This window comes from Eucyclogobius newberryi, unplaced genomic scaffold, assembly GCF_026437365.1.
Source record: "Eucyclogobius newberryi isolate DKJ021-1_F unplaced genomic scaffold, fEucNew1.0.hap1 SCAF_12, whole genome shotgun sequence".
NCBI lineage: Eukaryota > Metazoa > Chordata > Actinopteri > Gobiiformes > Gobiidae > Eucyclogobius > Eucyclogobius newberryi.
In genome coordinates this window covers 19,110,856-19,127,634 of record NW_027315746.1, presented here as the reverse complement: position 1 = coordinate 19,127,634, position 16,779 = coordinate 19,110,856, and the positions used below count along the sequence as shown (strand labels likewise).

Below are 16,779 nucleotides of genomic sequence, written 5' to 3'. Positions count from 1 at the left end.
CTTAGTTTGGTGGGATAGTCACTGTGATAAATATTCATTATAGTTTTACAAGTTGTTGTTTGTGAAGAAACATTTTAAATGAAAATTGAAAATGACAGGAAGTAGAGCTGAGTTCTAAAACAGGCTGTGATGTCATTGATCATATTGACATTTAATGGAGACATTTTTCTGACAGTTTATTCATCATTTAACAAAATAAAGGTGTAACAGGTATGATTATTGGTCAATCATTAGTATTGTGTAATTTATGTGAATTTTGACTCTTATGGTTGCTAGGTAACAATTGTGGAATTACAGCTACTATGTCACACTACTGCACATGCCCAACCAGGAAGTAACTTTATAAACTTCACCAAAAATTGTCAAATTGGGGGAAAAATAGGCAACATTCTTAGTAAGGTTTTACATACAAACATGTTCACTTCATATGGACTTGAAGTAGTTTATAGTAATGTAAGTAGTGTAAATTTAAAAAGCCAGGTGCTTTAGACATGATTGTGTCGACTCTATGGTTTCTTTCTGCTGCCACTGGATGAGCTCAGGCTGCGGTTGGTGGCGGGTGGAGGGGACGTGACGGGTAGATCGAGGCCCAGCTCTACCGTGCTCAGAGCGGGCGACTGGAGAGCGAAGGTCCTTGAGCTGCTGCCCGAGGAGGACCCAGAAGCCCTGAAAAACAAAGAGAACAATTTCACATTCTCTGTCTAGCATAAAATATAAAACGCCATCTACACGGTGATGACCAGTCGGACCTCAGTGACGCAGAGCTACGGGCTGAGCTGGACTTGGACCTGGACGCAGAGCTCCTGCTGCTGCCGCTCGAAGGGCCCGGAGAAGGCAACGACAAGTTTGCCTGACGGGAAATCACAAAATACACTTATTCTGCTTGGCATTTATTCTCAATATTCTGAAATGTTAGGATTAAACAGTAACACACCTGTTCAAAGTACATTGCCAGCGCTGCTCTGAGCTCGGGCTGTTTCTCCATGGCTTCGATCAGCATCTTATCAATGTTTCGGTTGAATTCCTTCAGTTCTTTGAGCCTGATGTCCTTCTCTTCAAAAGTCTCGCCCTTGCTTTGTTTAGCTGAGCGGATCTCTCTTGTCAACTTTGAGCACTGCAGGACAAACAGCGGGTCAGTGACATATAAGGGCGAAACTACAAAAACATTTAACAAGATTTCTTCCTCACATCGATCCGTCTCAACAGAGGACCACATTCCAAACTGACCATAACTGACCATTACAAATGACTGAATCTTGATCTCAAATGTCGTACATACACATTTTATAAACACGTGTTGTCAGTGAGTTGTACAATAGATTCATAGTAGTAGAGACTCAGTTGTGCTGCATTTTTCTCATGCTACTCAAGTGTCAGACCTGTTTTGTTGCTCTGTCAATCTTTTCTTGCTGAGAAACCACTTCTTTGTTGATTTTAGTCATAAGCACAAGCTTGTCCTCATTCTTTTCTTTCTCGAGGCTTTCTTCCTGCAGCAGATTCTCAAAGGTTCTGTTCATGTCCTTGAAATGAAATGTCTGAATTAGAAACGGTTTTATTGCTATTGTCAGTGAAAAACAATCACAGACTAGGACTGTGATGTCACTAACAGTAGACGATATCAAAACTAGAACTGTATTTAATGATTGGTTAGTTTGTTGGGCCCATGTCGGCTGAAGTGGTACAAACACAGGGCAGTACCTGTAAATCCTGCTGCAGCTCCTGAACTTGAATCTGCTTGTACCTCAGTGTGGCTTCTGCCGCCTTCAGCTGCTCCTCCAGCTTTAACTTTTCCTGGAACTCAGGGCCTGAAACAGAACATAACACCGCTGCATGACATTGTCACCGGCAGCTCTGAGCTTGCTCTTCATTGTTATACATACTGGCTTCTTTGACTCTATTCAAGGATTCACGAAATAATGAGTTGGAATTGTTGAACATATAAATAGTGTTCTCTAGTGCATGATTTTCAAGTTCAATCTTATGAATTTTAGTATCCAGGCTGTTTCCTTTACGCTTCAGCTCTTCCTTTTCTTGGGCAGCCTGAAAATGAAATATACATTTATAAAATAGTTTGAACAGATCCCTTTTTTAATGTAAAATATGAATGTAATGAAGCGTTTGAGGATATGAGGATGACTCACCTTTGTGATGTAGTAAGCTTGGGACTTCTGCTCCTCACCCTCAGGACCCGCCATTGAAATGGTCAAAACATCAAAGCGTTTCTTCATCAAGTCGACCTTTGACAACTTCTCATTCAACTCCACACTGTGGCATAAGAGCAATATTATTGTTTCCATTTATCCATGAGCTTTTGTCTACCACGTAGTGTCATGAACCCCAGTCTACCTCAGCCTGAGCCTCTCCTGCTCGATGGCCTTGAGCTCTTGACTCTGCAGTTCTTTGTAAACACGGATCTCTTCCTCTTGCTCCTTCATTACCCTCTGAAACTCCAGACGCTGTTTCTCCAGAGACATCACGCTGTCTGTGTTACTGTACAACAGGTCACGCTTACGCTTCACCTCCATTTTCAGGATCTTGTGCTCCATCCTGTTTTCCTGAAAAACATTACAATGTTTCAAATTAATTATTTTCCATTCAAAGTCCATTGACAGATCTTAATCCTCAGATGTTGAAAGTCTGATAACATTTAGTGAACAATGGGTTTGAACAGTCTCACAGTCCTAGTTCATGTGGTGTGGCCTCACATTGCACGGCTTTCCATTAAAAATGCCTCATTCAGTGTCAGAATAACTGTTGACCATTCAAAAGATAACATTTTATTTGTAAATGTTAATTGCTATTTAACATAATGACCAAAAAACATTATATTGGACACATGTATTTTTTCAAGAGGCTTTTCAAGGCGTTAAAGTCAAATCCAAGTGTAAGGCATTGTTGTATTATTATTAAAAGTAATGTTGCATGCCTGTTTATGATTATATTTCAACTTGTTGTAGTTGCTGACATGAACGGTTCTTACCGGCTTTTGTGAGCGCAGTAACTTGAGCTCCTTCTCGTTGGTCTTACACTGGAGCTCGAGCTCTTCAACTTTATCCTCCAAATTCCTCCTCTGAGTTTCAAACTTATCCAGTTTCTTTTTAAAGCTACAGATGTCCTCCTGAAACACAACATGGCGGCATGTTTAATCCAGTTTAATCATGTTTAAAAGTCAAGTTTCATGAGGCAGCCGGACCTCTACTTTCTTCAGCATGCTGCTCTGCAAAGCTGCTTCTTTCTTCTTCTGCTCCAGAGCCGTTGTCAGCTCTGAAATCTTCATATCAAGCATTTTCGTCTCCTCTGTGTTCACACTCCTCTGCAGCCGCTCCAGTTTGGTTGTGAGGGATGTGATCTCAGCTTCCTGGAAACACACGGTTAAGAACATTCGAGAAATGGTGTTTGTTTGTTTGTTTGTTTGCGTTTTTAAACAAACTTGCCTGTCTGTTCATGGTTATCTGCTGTGACAGTAAATCCTTCTCAATTTTCTTTTGCTCATCTTCCAGAGAGAGCATGTTGCACTTGCTCCTGGATATTTGGACAAGAGCCATTTTCTCTTCACTCCTCAGAGTCTGCAGCTGCTGTTTGCACCGAAACAACTGCTCCCTGTGATCACGCAGATGCACTTCCAACTCCTGAAGACAGTCACAGGGTTTCAGCATTATTCTTTGCCTGTGATTTGATGAGTGGATGTCTTTGTTTCGGTTGGATTCTGGGGTTGCTCACCTTGATCGTCTGCTCCTCGTCCTGGAGAAAGCGCTCCATCTGAGACGCCCTGTCCTCTTCACTCAGAGCTGTTGCTGTCACTCCACTGAGCTTCTCCTCCAGGGCAGTGTTGTAGGCTCTGACTGTTTTCAGTCTAAAAAACATTTCATCCATTCATGGACCATTTCATGTAATGTGGCTCATGATGGAGGAGTTCATTCATACGACCTTCTGTCCTTGCTAGGATTTGAATTTACCTAATGTATTTTTTTATTTATATATTGGTATTATGTATTATATATAAAATTATTATACTTGTTTTTCATCAACCCAATTAACAAAATTTTACAAATATTAAAGTTAAAACAAAACAACATGACTGAATAGTGCCCATATTATTACACTCTGATTTACTTTTACAAGTTTGTGTTTTCACTCACTTCTTTTCCTTGTCACAGATCTCTTTTTTCAGTCGAGATATGTGGGACGTAGCAGCATCCACATCCGATGTTGTTCTCTCCAGAGTGTTCTTGCACGCACTTAGCTGCAAAAGTCACACCTCGACTTATATGTAACTCAATGGGAGATTCAGTATTTTTCAAAGAAATATCAAAATAGAAATCTACAAACCATATCTTTACTTGTTTTGGATTGAGTCCACAAACTTGTCATATTAATCTATTTTATGGCTTAAAGTCCTTTTCACTGACAGCAAACACATCTTTGGAGTTGAATAATGACACCACTTTCTGACACTATTGTAAAAGTAATTTCACTTTTGTTTTGACTGAGAAAACGTTGAACATTGTGTCAGTTCTTGTTTCATGAGGATCGGCCCAGTAATCACAGAGATATTAACCCTAAACCAGGTCAACAAATCTCTAATCTGACAGATTTAATGAATTAATCAGATAATTCTACCTGAGACACTTCTCCAGCTCAATTTAAACTATGAGATGTTATAAATGTTGTGATGTCACATGAACACTTTCCTGCCCATGTAAATGTTTCCACTGACCTCGTCCTTGAGGCGGTGGAAGTTGCTCTCCTGCTCCTTCAGCTCCTGCTGCAGTTTGATGCTGAGCTGGTTGGCGCTCATCGCCTTCCTCTCAGTCTCTCTGTTGTTGTTCTGCTGGGATCTGAGCAAGTGCTCCTTTTCTGTAATAGCATTGTTCCTTTCTCTGACTTGCTGGTTCATCTCTGACAATTTCTAGCACATAAACAAATGAAGTAAAAGTTAATTGCATATGTGAAGTGTTAACTGAAGACAATTCAGGATTTACAAGATATTTACAAAAAATATAGATAAGGAAATACTGCTCAAATTAATCAACAAACTTTTAAAAAACACATTAGATCTAAATAATATTAATAATAACAACAATAAAATCAACAACAACAATAATAATAATACAAATAAATACATAGACATTTCATATAGTGTGAAATAGGAAGAATGCAGAAAGCATTCCTGAAATTGCTCTATAACAATTATAACAATATGTGGCCCACGTGTTCCTGTTTGCACGCCTTACAACCGTCTTGCAGTTGCACATATTGTTTTGAGTTCCTCATTTATTCCCAAAGCCGCTGAAATGGCTCAATAAGCTCAAATTGACCACTAGTATCTAGATCACATATCTTAGAAGTGCAACCGACTTTATAATATTCTCATCACAAGATCGTTTACCAGATTTGCACAAATGTCCTTTATTCTCTGAGGCTTACGATTGCATAGTGCTGCATCTCATTGTCTCTCTGCTTCATCTGCTTCAGGGTGAATTCCCACTGCTGAATGAGCTGCTGTGTTTCCTGATGAACCTGACGCAAATTGTCTGTGGTTTTGTCCAGGGCAATCTGTTATAAGCGACAGAAATGTTTAAATGACACAGAGTGAATATTACAGTTGTTTTGTTTCAATGTCGGGTGTATTTTTAAACCTGCGTAGATAGTGTCTCTGTTAACTCTTTTTCCAGAACTTTGCGTTTTTCATTTGCCTCCACAGTCTTCTTCTCAACGGCCAGAGTAAGTGACTTCAGAAATAAACAGCAGTGATGAATTATAAGTGATATATCTTTAAAAGCAAAGAGAGACTGCATGAAGCACGGACCTTGATCTTCTGCTCGTCCTGTTGGGCGTATTTAATAATAGCCATGGTATCCTCGTCTTTGCTCACGGACTCCTCTAGAAAGGCATCCATTGTCTGCTGGTCCCAGTTCATTTGATTCTTAAAGTCTTGCAGCTTCTGTTTGATCTTGAATATCTGGTTCTGTATATTTTGGACAGAATTAACATAGTCTGTGTCAGTGAGCAATATTATTTGTGTTTTTTTGTTTTGTTTTTTAACTTCCTGACCTCCATCATGTTGCTCCGGTCATCCAACAATCGGAGCTCATTGTTCATCTTTGAGGACTCCTGGGCCAGTCGGCCGGCCTCTCTCTCTGCCAGGGCTGTCAGGTGTTTTCCCTTCTCTTCTTCTCTCACCATTGCTCTGTAAAAAGCCTGTGAAGAGCGAAGAATCAAAGTAAAAAAAAGAAAAAATCTCTGTGAAAGTTGACACAACGTTTTACTGACGAACTGCATTCTTACCTCAGTATTTTCCAGTGTCTGTTTGAGGATTTTGAGGTATCCAGTCTGTGTCTGCTTTGTATCTTTCTTTTTCTCGAGTTTTTGCTCCAGTTGCAACAGTTGTTTTTCTTTATTGATAAGCTGTAAATCAATAAATGGTACAAACGAGTAATTACAGATGTAAACATTTCCAAAATCTTTTAGTCAAGGAAAAGTGTTTTATTAAATTATAATTCACTTCACCCGGAAATTCAAAGTTTATTTAAACCAAACTTTTATTTTCTATTATTAACTTTAAGAGTATTAGACAGGTTAGACAACTCATTTCACTGAACAGTTAACATAATTATATCCAAGATTTTTGTTAAAACAAATAAAAAAGACGTTTGGCATTTAATTGGACTTCCTGGTTAGACATGGGCAACACAGGTAGAGGTAATTCAATTACTGTTACCTGTAGCAACTGTAAACAAGGGCCAAGGCTCATCTGATTTCACACATACAAATATAAGACAACAATATATTTTCTATATTGTTAAATGAATATTTAAAGTGTTAGAACAAGTTTTTTATGTACAATTTAATATATTTTTTGTTTATTTATTATATTACTTTATAGGGATTTATTTTGAGCTTTAACTCATTTTCCTGCAGTTTAATCTTCACAATTTATTTTCATTTTTCTAAACAAACTTTACTCATCTTTACAAACCACTTCTCACGTAAAACACTATAAAATATTTGCCACACGTACTGTGACCAAAGTAAATATTAAAACTAGGCTGCATGAAAACCTGTCACATGCACTAAACAAACTTAACAATAGCTACAGGCACATTGTTCTTACCTCTTCTATCAACGCTCTGTTTTGGGCGGTGCAGTCGGGGATTGCAAAGCGCACGTCCCAGTCCATCTTTGCCATGAGGGAATTAACAATGCTCGACATGTCGAGTACAGAATAAAAAAGTCCAATATCCGTAAAGCTTGTAAGTTATAGGTGGATTTGGGACTTGATGGAGCTGGTGTGTCCTGATGTTGACAGTGGTCTGTCTCCTGTTTGTCTCTGTCGCCTTGGTAACCGCCCGCTGCCGTGAAGAGGCTGCACTGGGAGCTTTTACCTTAGATCTAAAGGAAAACCATATATAACTGCACTTATACAGTAGAAATGTAAATGTTTTAATACTAGATATCGGTAAATTGAATAGTATTCAACGGGAACATGGGGCCGAAGGAGTTAGTGGCAGTGACGTCCAGTAGGAGGCAGTAATGTGCTGTGGGAAAGAAGTCAAACTTCAAGTGTGGATCAGTAGATCCATGGCGTGGATCTATCGGGTTGCCAAACGTACGATAATGATCGTATTTGTACGATCATTTCAACCCCTGTACGAACCACCAGTAATTCCAAAAGTCCGTAAATCCCCATAAATGTACGATCTTTTCAAAGCACAAGACAGTTTCTTCTTTATTACTTAATCCTCTCTGATGCTTTTCAGCATCCAGTACACTTTATGTTTCCTGCTGTGCAGAAACTGACCCAGTGTGTGGATAAGTGTTCTGACATTTGATTGGTCAACGTCGACACGTGCTCGCTGCGCTCCTAAACCGATAGGCGCGCTCGTGTTTAGCTGCACTTCGTCTGGATGATCGACAAAAGCTGATGTGTCCAATGAAAGCAGAGAAAACACTCTACTGACCAATAGGGTAAACCGGAAACTCCCCGTTTGATTGACACAAATCGGTTTTGCGCAGGTCTTGTTTATGCCATACGCATCTAATGAAAACTAATCGTATTGTGTTGCTATCTCATTTATTATTCTTAAAAAGGAAAAATAGAAAGAAACAAAGCTTGTACTTGTGGAAAAAATGTGACATCAACAGAGCATCTACGTGGACCGAGGGGAAAACCAATAAGGCTGTGGCCTGGTTTAATAATGTGAGCGGCGCGAGCCATTTAAGCAAGACAGTTCTTTATTTTATGCTGTCAGACAACATATTGTTGGAATGGCATGAGCTCAGTGCTACATGTGGGATGTTGTTTAGGGACAGGGCAGGACCACAGGACAGGACCACAGGACAGGACCACAGGACAGGACCACAGGGCAGGACCACAGGGTAAGACCACAAGACAGGACCACAGGGCAGGACCACAGGGCAGGGCCACAGGGCAGGATCACAGGGCAGGATCACAGGGCAGGACCACAGGGCAGGACCACAGGACAGGACCACAGGACAGGACCACAGGGCAGGACCAGAGGACAGGTCCACGGGGCAGGGCCACAGGACAGGACCACAGGACAGGACCACGGGACAGGTCCACGGGGCAAGACCACGGGGCGGGACCACAGGGCAGGACCACGGGGCGGGACCACAGGGCAGGACCACAGGGTAAGACCACAGGACAGGACCACAGGACAGGACCACAGGACAGGACCACAAGACAGGACCACAGGGCAGGATCACAGGGTAAGACCACAAGACAGAACCACAGGGCAGGTCTACGGGGCAGGGCCACAGGACAGGACCACAGGACAGGTCCACGGGGCAGGACTTGTGGAGCTCTCGCAGCCCTAGACACTTATTTGTATGGTTTATGATTTAGGTCACTTGGGTACATGTTTTTTATCAACATTTAGTGAGAATTTTTTTGGGGAAAATACAGCTGTCAGAAGGTGCGATTAGTTTGAAGTGAATGGGTCACAAAGTATATGTATATGTATATGTATATGTATATGTATATGTATATGTATATGTATATGTATATGTATATATATATATATATATATATATATATATATATATATATATAACTTCTTTCTTATCAACTTTAAGGAAAAAAACAAGTTATGTTCACGGTCGCTAAAGAACCACACGGAACATTTGCTGATACCTCAAGCGAACACAAGTCGCGTCCCATGCCATGAATCTATTATAATATCGGGTCCATTCCTCTAATTCAGCACCATCATAGTCTGTGTGAGTGAATATGTCGAATATGTCACAGATTCAATATCCATAGAACTTTACCGCGGGGCTACACTGTGGAGAGAGGGAGAACCATGGGGAGAACAGAGGGTGTGGACTCTTGAGGGGGTGAAGAGGAACCATAATAGATCCATGAGAGGAACGGGTCTGGAGTGACATACTCCAATAATCCAGTAGGTGGCGACATGCAGCTGTCATGCTGGTGTGTGGTCCACCTGTTCAACCCTAAGAAGAAGAAGCAGAGTAACCGTGGAAGAAAAGTGGGACTTTTTTCCATTAATGTTAAAGCTGTTCCTCATTGCCCTGGATGTTTAAATCCGTTTTGAGTCGTTTCCAGAACAAATGGAAATCCTATCGACACAGGTTTGTGCCTTGGGTGGTTTTAAACTTGTCTAAAAACAATAAGACTCTGCGAAAAGTGAGCGGGCGCAGCCAGGACAAGCTGGTCCCAGACGAGGACGTGTCCCGCAGCCTGTTGCGGCTCTTTTGGCTCCTTTACAGCGGATACAACGCTCAGAGACTATGTAGTGACCATGAAGAGTTAAAGACGGGTGCCGTGTGTGCCCATGACGCCATGCTACAGACTCTGGGGTTTTGTATCCAAAGAAAGCCGAGCACGTTGCCTTTTGCAGGAACTGGAGTGTTTGTCACAGGAGGAGTTGTTCCTAAAGGAGCCACAGTGGCTCTGTATCCCGGGACAGTGTACCAGGCGTATGAGCCCATTCTACTGCAGTCCATCCGAAACCCCTTTGTTTTTAGGTGCATTGACGGACTTCTGGTGGATGGGAATGACAAGGGCATCTCCAAAATGGTGTTCAGGTCCTGCAGCGGCAGGGACAGACTGGGGCCTTTTTTAACCAGTGACACGAGTTGGTTGACAACAAACCCGCTGAACCCACTTGCTGTGGGACAATACGTGAACAACTGTTCCAATGATAAGTCTGCCAATGTGTGCTACCAAGAATATGATGTGCCCTACAATTTCCCTCTGGAACTCAGACAGTTCCTGCCCAATGTCAGATACAGTCAGGACATCCAGGGGCCTCTACGCTGCGTGGCGTTGGTGTCACTCCGAGAAATTGTAGCTGGAGAAGAACTCTTTTCTAACTATTATACTATTATACATTAACTTGGTCTGAGTCAACTTCAGCTAAACTGTCCATCCATGTATTGAAAAATAATGTTGGCGTAAATAAGTCGTGATTACTTTCTACAGTGTGAATGTGTCTTTTTTAACGTTCACCTGCAAACGTGCCATCTTTATTATCAGCACATATGTGAAATATTTATATTGTATTACATACTGTATGAATAAATTAGTAGCCTTGTGTATATTATATAATAAATTGAATCAGAAAATGTCTATTGCTATTGTATGTGAACATTCACAGGCTTGGAACTTGCTTTGCTGATTCGGTGCAACATACAACAATGAACAATAATAAAAGCAAGATATATCAAATAAGGCATGCATTAAAGAAACAAACATTTACATTTAATGACCGTCATATCAGTTTCCTGTAATTCCCAGTTGTAGCGTTATTTGTTCACTTTAGGTCTAATGTGTTTTTTATGTATCTAAGGCTCACCATGATTTAAAAAAATAATATAAAAAATTAAATAATTGAATTCACAGCTGGACACTTTGGTCGAGCGTTGCGCAACATCGCCATTATGAAATTTGTCTACTCCGAGACACTATATCAGCCCAACTACAAACTGGCACTGCAATATTCCTCCGCTGATGAAACTAATCCACCAAAAACGTCTTTTGTGTGTAGAAAATAAGTAATTTTAAGCACTAAATATACTCAGTCAAAAATAATAATCTAGTCGTGAGTTTGATACGTTTCGTAGGTTTTGTAGGTAGACGGGAAGGTCATTTGGGGGGTGAAAATAGTCCGGCTGCTTAAAGTCAGGAGCCTTCGCCATCAGTGATCTCTCCAGTCGCATTCTGAAGTTGCGTTCGGATCATGTCTAGCGATTCTGCTGATTACAACAGGTAAATCAGTTGGGGTTTGCGGTCTTAATCAACTAACTGATTTATTAATTAATACAAGGAATCTTAAGTGCACAACGGGAGTGAGATTGCGGAGGCTTTCAGAGTTAGTTTGAAGCTAAGTTGGGCCTGCACCAGGGCGATTGGGCAGAAACATGCTCCATTTCCAGGTCTACTTCAAAATTAACTCAAAGATATTCTCGTTACATAAGCAACAAACGTTACCTGAACAATAAGCCGGCCTGTTAAAGTATTCAACAAAAAAAAATGAAACTCCGGTCAATGCTACATATTGGCCGGAGTCAGAGGGTGCTTCGCCAGTCTCCACGGGCCGTGCCACCCGGGGCATCACGGGCCCGTGTCCGACATGTCCGCGGCGGCTGTGCAGGCGCGTGTCTCCGTGTTGACATGAGACACGCGGGCACCCGAATCATAATAGTCACAGACAGAGTGAATTGAACAAGAGCAAATGGACTTCATCCCAGGTTACGTAATGGTCCTTTTGCTGGTCCTGTTGGGATTTTGACACGCGCGCGCTCAGCAAAGGCCGAGTGGTAACGTGATCTTCGTGGGCGTAACCCGGGCCTTTTAAAACCACTCGTGCCCCGCGCGCGCCGTGCTCTACCGTGCCGTGCCAGAGCCGCGGGTCAGCTGGGGCCCCTGGTTTTAGCTAACGCGGGTAAGGGCTGCTGTATTTTAGAGTCCCCGTGTCACTGTGTGTTTATCAGGGCCACTTGAGGATGGTTTAGTGAATCCTGCCTCACAAGTAGCGCTGCTATTTCTCTAAAGACCTCGTCCTCTCGCAGGGCTCGTGCCGGTGCACCTGCTCTCAAGTACCAGTGTGTGGCGCTAGTGGTCTTCGTGCTCCATTTGTACCGGAAAAGGCGGGTTCAGTGACCGGTACTTTAGCGACAGTCTTCCTCTCACGCGGCCACACGTGGTGGAAATGGCGAATGGAGCGTCTCGTCCGAAGTGGTCAGTGAACTTCGGTTGGTTTGAGCTGAACACGAGGGTTTCTCTGTGTGTTTTAGCTCAAGAGACCGAGACCATGGAGGGCCCGACGGAATGGAGCCCGACGGTGTCATTGAGGTACAACATATTTCCAACTGTTTCTTACATTTGTCAAACAAACAAAACTCTAAAGCTCACGGAACCTTTTTAAAATGAACTATTCCAGAGCAATTGGAACGAGATTACAGACAACTTTGATGATATGGTCCTGAAGGAGACTCTTCTCAGGGGAATCTATGCTTATGGTTTTGAGAAGCCATCTGCAATTCAACAGAGGGCGATCATCCCTTGCATTAAAGGTTAGTTCTATTCATTATAACAAATGTATGAGTAGATTACGAAACGAGTGAAATGATGTTTTACCATCTTTCGGGACTTACACAATAATGGTGATATTTATTGTACAATTCACTGATCACTTGAGCACCAGTAGTAAAGTGGACCTGGGTTGTGTAGTTGGACGTGGTTTCATTTCTTTTTTTTTTTTTTTTTATAAACCAGGCTATGACGTCATTGCTCAAGCCCAGTCGGGTACTGGCAAAACTGCAACGTTTGCCATCTCCATCCTGCAGCAGCTGGACATCGAGCAGAAGGACACACAGGCTCTGGTGCTTGCTCCCACCAGAGAGCTGGCTCAGCAGGTAAAGTTTCTTCAAGTTAACTTGCCAATCAGTTTGTCACTGACAAACTGGGCCTTGTAACTGTTATAGAATCATGGTGAAATGATGGCATACCATCTTTCGGGACTGACTTTATACTGGAGAGTTCCTTTTTAACTTTACTGATCACCTAAATGACAATATGTAAACATTTCTGATTTTCTGTGGTTTAAAATATATGGATATTTTGAACACTTGTCTCGTTTGTAGATCCAGAAGGTGATGCTAGCTTTGGGCGACTACATGGGTGCAACGTGCCACGCCTGCATCGGTGGGACCAACCTCAGAAGTGAAATTCAGAAGTTCCAAGCTGAGGCCCCTCATATTGTTGTGGGCACTCCCGGACGTGTGTACGACATGCTCAACAGGAGACACCTGAGTAAGTGACTAGTACTGGGTTAAAGACTTATCTACAAGTTGTTAAGTTTTATGTTATTCATAGTCCCCAAATATATCAAGTTGTTTGTCCTGGATGAAGCTGATGAGATGCTGAGCCGTGGATTCAAGGATCAAATCTATGAAATCTTCCAAAAGCTGAGCACCAGCATTCAGGTGAGTGATCAGTTGAACACCACACTTCTGCATCAAAGAGATCTGCTATAACTGTTTCTCTCAGATGAGTCTGTGTGATGCAGTCATGGTAGCAGAGCATGCGCAGAAGGAGACAAATGAGCATTGAACTGAAAATGAGCTTTGGCCGAACCTCTTTCTTAATGTTCAGTGGCCTCAGTCTCAAGGCTCGGTGCCACATGACGATAATAATAACTTAAACGATGTTTCAATCTCACCCTGTGCATTGCATTTGAGCCATTTTAAGATAAGATATTCCTTTATTGTCCCACATGGGGAAATTTCATTGGTGCAACGCAGGTAGATGCAGAGGTAGATACAGAAGAACAGATCACTTATAGGAAGTCTGAAAAACACTTTCAGTAGAAGATCTCCTATAAACAAACTCCCATAGACAAATACATAAATACCATTGCATGTGATCCCGACAGTAATTGCACATGAATATGTGCAATTACTAACCGAATTATAGGCATTTCCTTAAGTATGACATGGAGCAAAGCATTATGGTCTATATAGCTATTATGTGATGTAAGCTTTTTTGGGGGGGGAAATACCTGGAGTAGCATTTAGATTATTTTGCACTAGTTTGATAAATCCTAAAGTCCCCTCTGAGTGTCAAAAAGACCCTTCATTCTGAAATGGGCAGAGCATCTTCTGTCTGAAACGAGCGTCACAAGTCTGACACTCAAGTCACAAACGATTTACACCGTTTTAATCGAGGCAATAGCTAATCTTTTTTTTGTAATGAAATTGTTTGTTTCAGTCCAAATGCCTATGCACCACTGATCTGATTTCTAACAATGTTCTGTCGTACGCAGGTGGTCTTGCTCTCTGCAACAATGCCTGCAGATGTTTTGGAGGTGACTAAGAAATTTATGCGAGATCCTATTCGTATTTTGGTCAAGAAAGAGGAACTTACCCTGGAGGGTATTAAGCAGTTCTACATCAATGTAGAGCGAGAGGTAAGGGACCATGACATTAACTCAAGTCACCATTCTCTTTATGTCCAGTGTCTCTAGATTCTGTGTAACAATTCAATTGCATGTGCAGCAAAGTGTTTGAATTTTCTTCATGAGTTGCTCTCTTTTGAAGGAGTGGAAGTTAGACACTTTGTGTGATCTATACGAGACTTTGACCATTACCCAAGCTGTGATCTTCCTCAACACCAGACGAAAAGTTGACTGGTTGACGGAGAAAATGCATGCACGAGACTTCACTGTGTCTGCTCTGGTACGTCCCATTTGAAAAGGGTGCAAGTGCCCCAGGAGGAGAGAGCTATTACATTTGTTTTGATGATGCACTATTAGAATATTTGAGTTATCTATAATAAAGGTATAAAAGTTTAGAATAATTTTAATAAGTGCAAACAAGGCCATTTAGTTAGTGCATTTGTTTTTAGAGGCACGTTCAAGCTTTGCTCAATGTCAATTTAAAAATTGAGATGAAGATTCAAATTTTGTCTCACTTTCTCTGTAGCATGGAGATATGGACCAGAAGGAGCGCGATGTCATTATGAGAGAGTTCCGGTCTGGATCGAGCAGAGTGTTGATCACGACTGATCTTCTGGTAAGTGCTAAAAAGAGACCAGACTTTCCACCCCAAAATGTTCATGTTCTGTGACAGTCCTGAATGACCAAGCAGTTACAACTTTTGGGAGATCAATGCCCATTCTCCACAATGGTTTCCTGAACTGTAGGATTCTGTTACTTAATAATGGGCAACATTGTAATACTTACTTCTTGCATTAACTTTTCTAATACTCTGAAGGCTCGAGGCATTGATGTTCAGCAAGTTTCCCTGGTCATAAACTATGACCTCCCAACTAACAGAGAGAACTATATTCATAGGTAATGTCCCGACGAGAGATTTTGCTTTGCCAGGCTGTGTCTTAATGTTTCTCTTTTGCTCTTAAAAGAATTGGCCGTGGTGGCCGTTTTGGCAGAAAAGGAGTTGCTATCAACTTTGTCACAGAAGAGGACAAGAGGATTCTTCGGGACATCGAGACGTTTTACAATACGACTGTGGAGGAGATGCCTATGAATGTGGCAGATCTGATTTGAGCTCTTAAAATTCTTTTTATTAACGCAGTGATAGCGATTTGTCCACTTGCATTGTGCTTGTAATATTCAAGGGGAAAACTTGCCAATGCTAAACTTCGGATCAGAATTGTGTTAAAGCGAGGTGGCCTATGGTCTTTCCTGGACAGTTTTAGATTCTAACCTCAACGTTTGGCTGGTTGGAATTATAAAGCCATGGGTTCTGTTAACTTTATGGTCCTTATCAGGTATTATTTTCCATGTTCAATGAAAATGTGTGGATTTGATGTTCTCCACCATTTAGTAACCTACTTGTGGACTAAAAAGTATAAGTGCTTTATTAACTCTGCAAGTTATGTTATGCTAACATGTGATATATTGTGGTCTGCATAAACTAAGGCACTTGTCATGTTAGCTTAGATTCACTTTTTGTTTATATTTTGTGAATGTTTTAATTTAAGGACATTTTTATCCCACCTGCTTTACCAGACTTCTTTTCTGGTTATTCAGCTGATGTGGTTTTACTCTTACCAGATAATGTTTTGTTTTTCAAGATTTCGTTCCAGAACTGTATGAATGTCTTAATAAACTAAATGGCTGTTATATTTGATGTGAAAATGTTTTAGCTTTAGTACTGGAAATATTAACTCCTACGATTAGTAGAATTTGGCTGCAATAAAAACGCTAGTTAAATCACTACTAAAAATGCTGTGCAAGTTAGTACATTTTAATGTTTTCAGTTATAAGTACAGTCCACATTCCCCAAGTTTCCAGCCAGACAAATCAAATTGTCAATAAGAATTATACTTCCACGCACAATGTGAACACCTCACGTGGCGCCACAACAGGTCTAACCAGAGAATCAGACGGAAATTATCGATGCTCATACTGCCCTCTAGCGGTCAGACACGCGGCCATTTCGTTGTGGGACTTATCTGTCTTTTATTTAATTTTGTAGCTGCGTAAAATGAGGTTTTTATTCTAGGTCATGGCAATGAAACTAACAGCTTAAACCACGCATGCGGTGGCTATAAAACTGCACACAGGAAGTCACACGCCTGCTTTACATGTAGGCAAATTTGAGGCTCATGGTGGGAGGTTAGTTGGAACTGTTTTGCTTATAGGGTTTTTCCCACAACTGCACATGTGACCGAACTGGACAGGGGCAGATGTTCCGAATATTGCTTACCCCATCACCATGGAGACGGGACAGCTGTTTGGAAGACAGCTAAGCCACTTTAATGACTTTGAT

At 41.4% G+C, this 16,779-nt stretch overlaps 3 protein-coding genes and 3 non-coding genes across 7 annotated transcripts; 5 read left to right on the top strand and 1 right to left on the bottom strand.

Annotated features, from left to right (window-relative positions):
• Positions 1-479: 479 nt before the first annotated feature.
• On the bottom strand, positions 480-7,305 carry ccdc39 (coiled-coil domain 39 molecular ruler complex subunit). Its single transcript, XM_072441220.1, has 20 exons — positions 7,115-7,305; positions 6,289-6,408; positions 6,055-6,201; positions 5,810-5,968; positions 5,640-5,732; positions 5,428-5,556; positions 4,718-4,909; positions 4,140-4,243; positions 3,721-3,853; positions 3,431-3,629; positions 3,194-3,354; positions 2,981-3,118; positions 2,347-2,555; positions 2,142-2,265; positions 1,881-2,040; positions 1,699-1,805; positions 1,380-1,520; positions 935-1,114; positions 750-850; positions 480-666 (listed from the first exon to the last, which is right to left on the bottom strand). Exons 1-20 carry the CDS (start codon positions 7,211-7,213, stop codon positions 507-509), a joined length of 2,856 nt encoding a protein of 951 aa, XP_072297321.1. The 5' UTR covers positions 7,214-7,305; the 3' UTR covers positions 480-506.
• Positions 7,306-9,502: 2,197 nt separating this feature from the next.
• Positions 9,503-10,495, top strand: setd9 (SET domain containing 9). Its single transcript, XM_072441219.1, has one exon. The coding sequence runs from the start codon at positions 9,557-9,559 to the stop codon at positions 10,376-10,378; it is 822 nt and encodes a 273-aa protein (XP_072297320.1). The 5' UTR covers positions 9,503-9,556; the 3' UTR covers positions 10,379-10,495.
• Positions 10,496-11,120: 625 nt separating this feature from the next.
• On the top strand, positions 11,121-15,553 carry eif4a2 (eukaryotic translation initiation factor 4A2). Of its 2 annotated transcripts, XM_072441217.1 has the most exons (11): positions 11,121-11,251; positions 12,280-12,337; positions 12,426-12,558; positions 12,761-12,900; positions 13,129-13,297; positions 13,361-13,470; positions 14,310-14,453; positions 14,584-14,721; positions 14,968-15,057; positions 15,259-15,338; positions 15,407-15,553. In XM_072441217.1, exons 1-11 carry the CDS (start codon positions 11,223-11,225, stop codon positions 15,549-15,551), a joined length of 1,236 nt encoding a protein of 411 aa, XP_072297318.1. In that variant the 5' UTR covers positions 11,121-11,222; the 3' UTR covers positions 15,552-15,553. The 2 variants fall into 2 exon arrangements, with proteins under 2 accessions (XP_072297318.1, XP_072297319.1); XM_072441218.1 differs by lacking the exon at positions 14,584-14,721.
• LOC140356965 (small nucleolar RNA SNORD2) lies at positions 12,604-12,680 on the top strand. Its single transcript, XR_011926265.1, has one exon. It is a non-coding gene; the product is annotated as a small nucleolar RNA SNORD2 (small nucleolar RNA).
• Positions 12,975-13,050, top strand: LOC140356964 (small nucleolar RNA SNORD2). The gene has a single exon (XR_011926264.1). It is a non-coding gene; the product is annotated as a small nucleolar RNA SNORD2 (small nucleolar RNA).
• On the top strand, positions 13,494-13,671 carry LOC140356963 (small nucleolar RNA SNORA81). The gene has a single exon (XR_011926263.1). It is a non-coding gene; the product is annotated as a small nucleolar RNA SNORA81 (small nucleolar RNA).
• Positions 15,554-16,779: the final 1,226 nt, after the last annotated feature.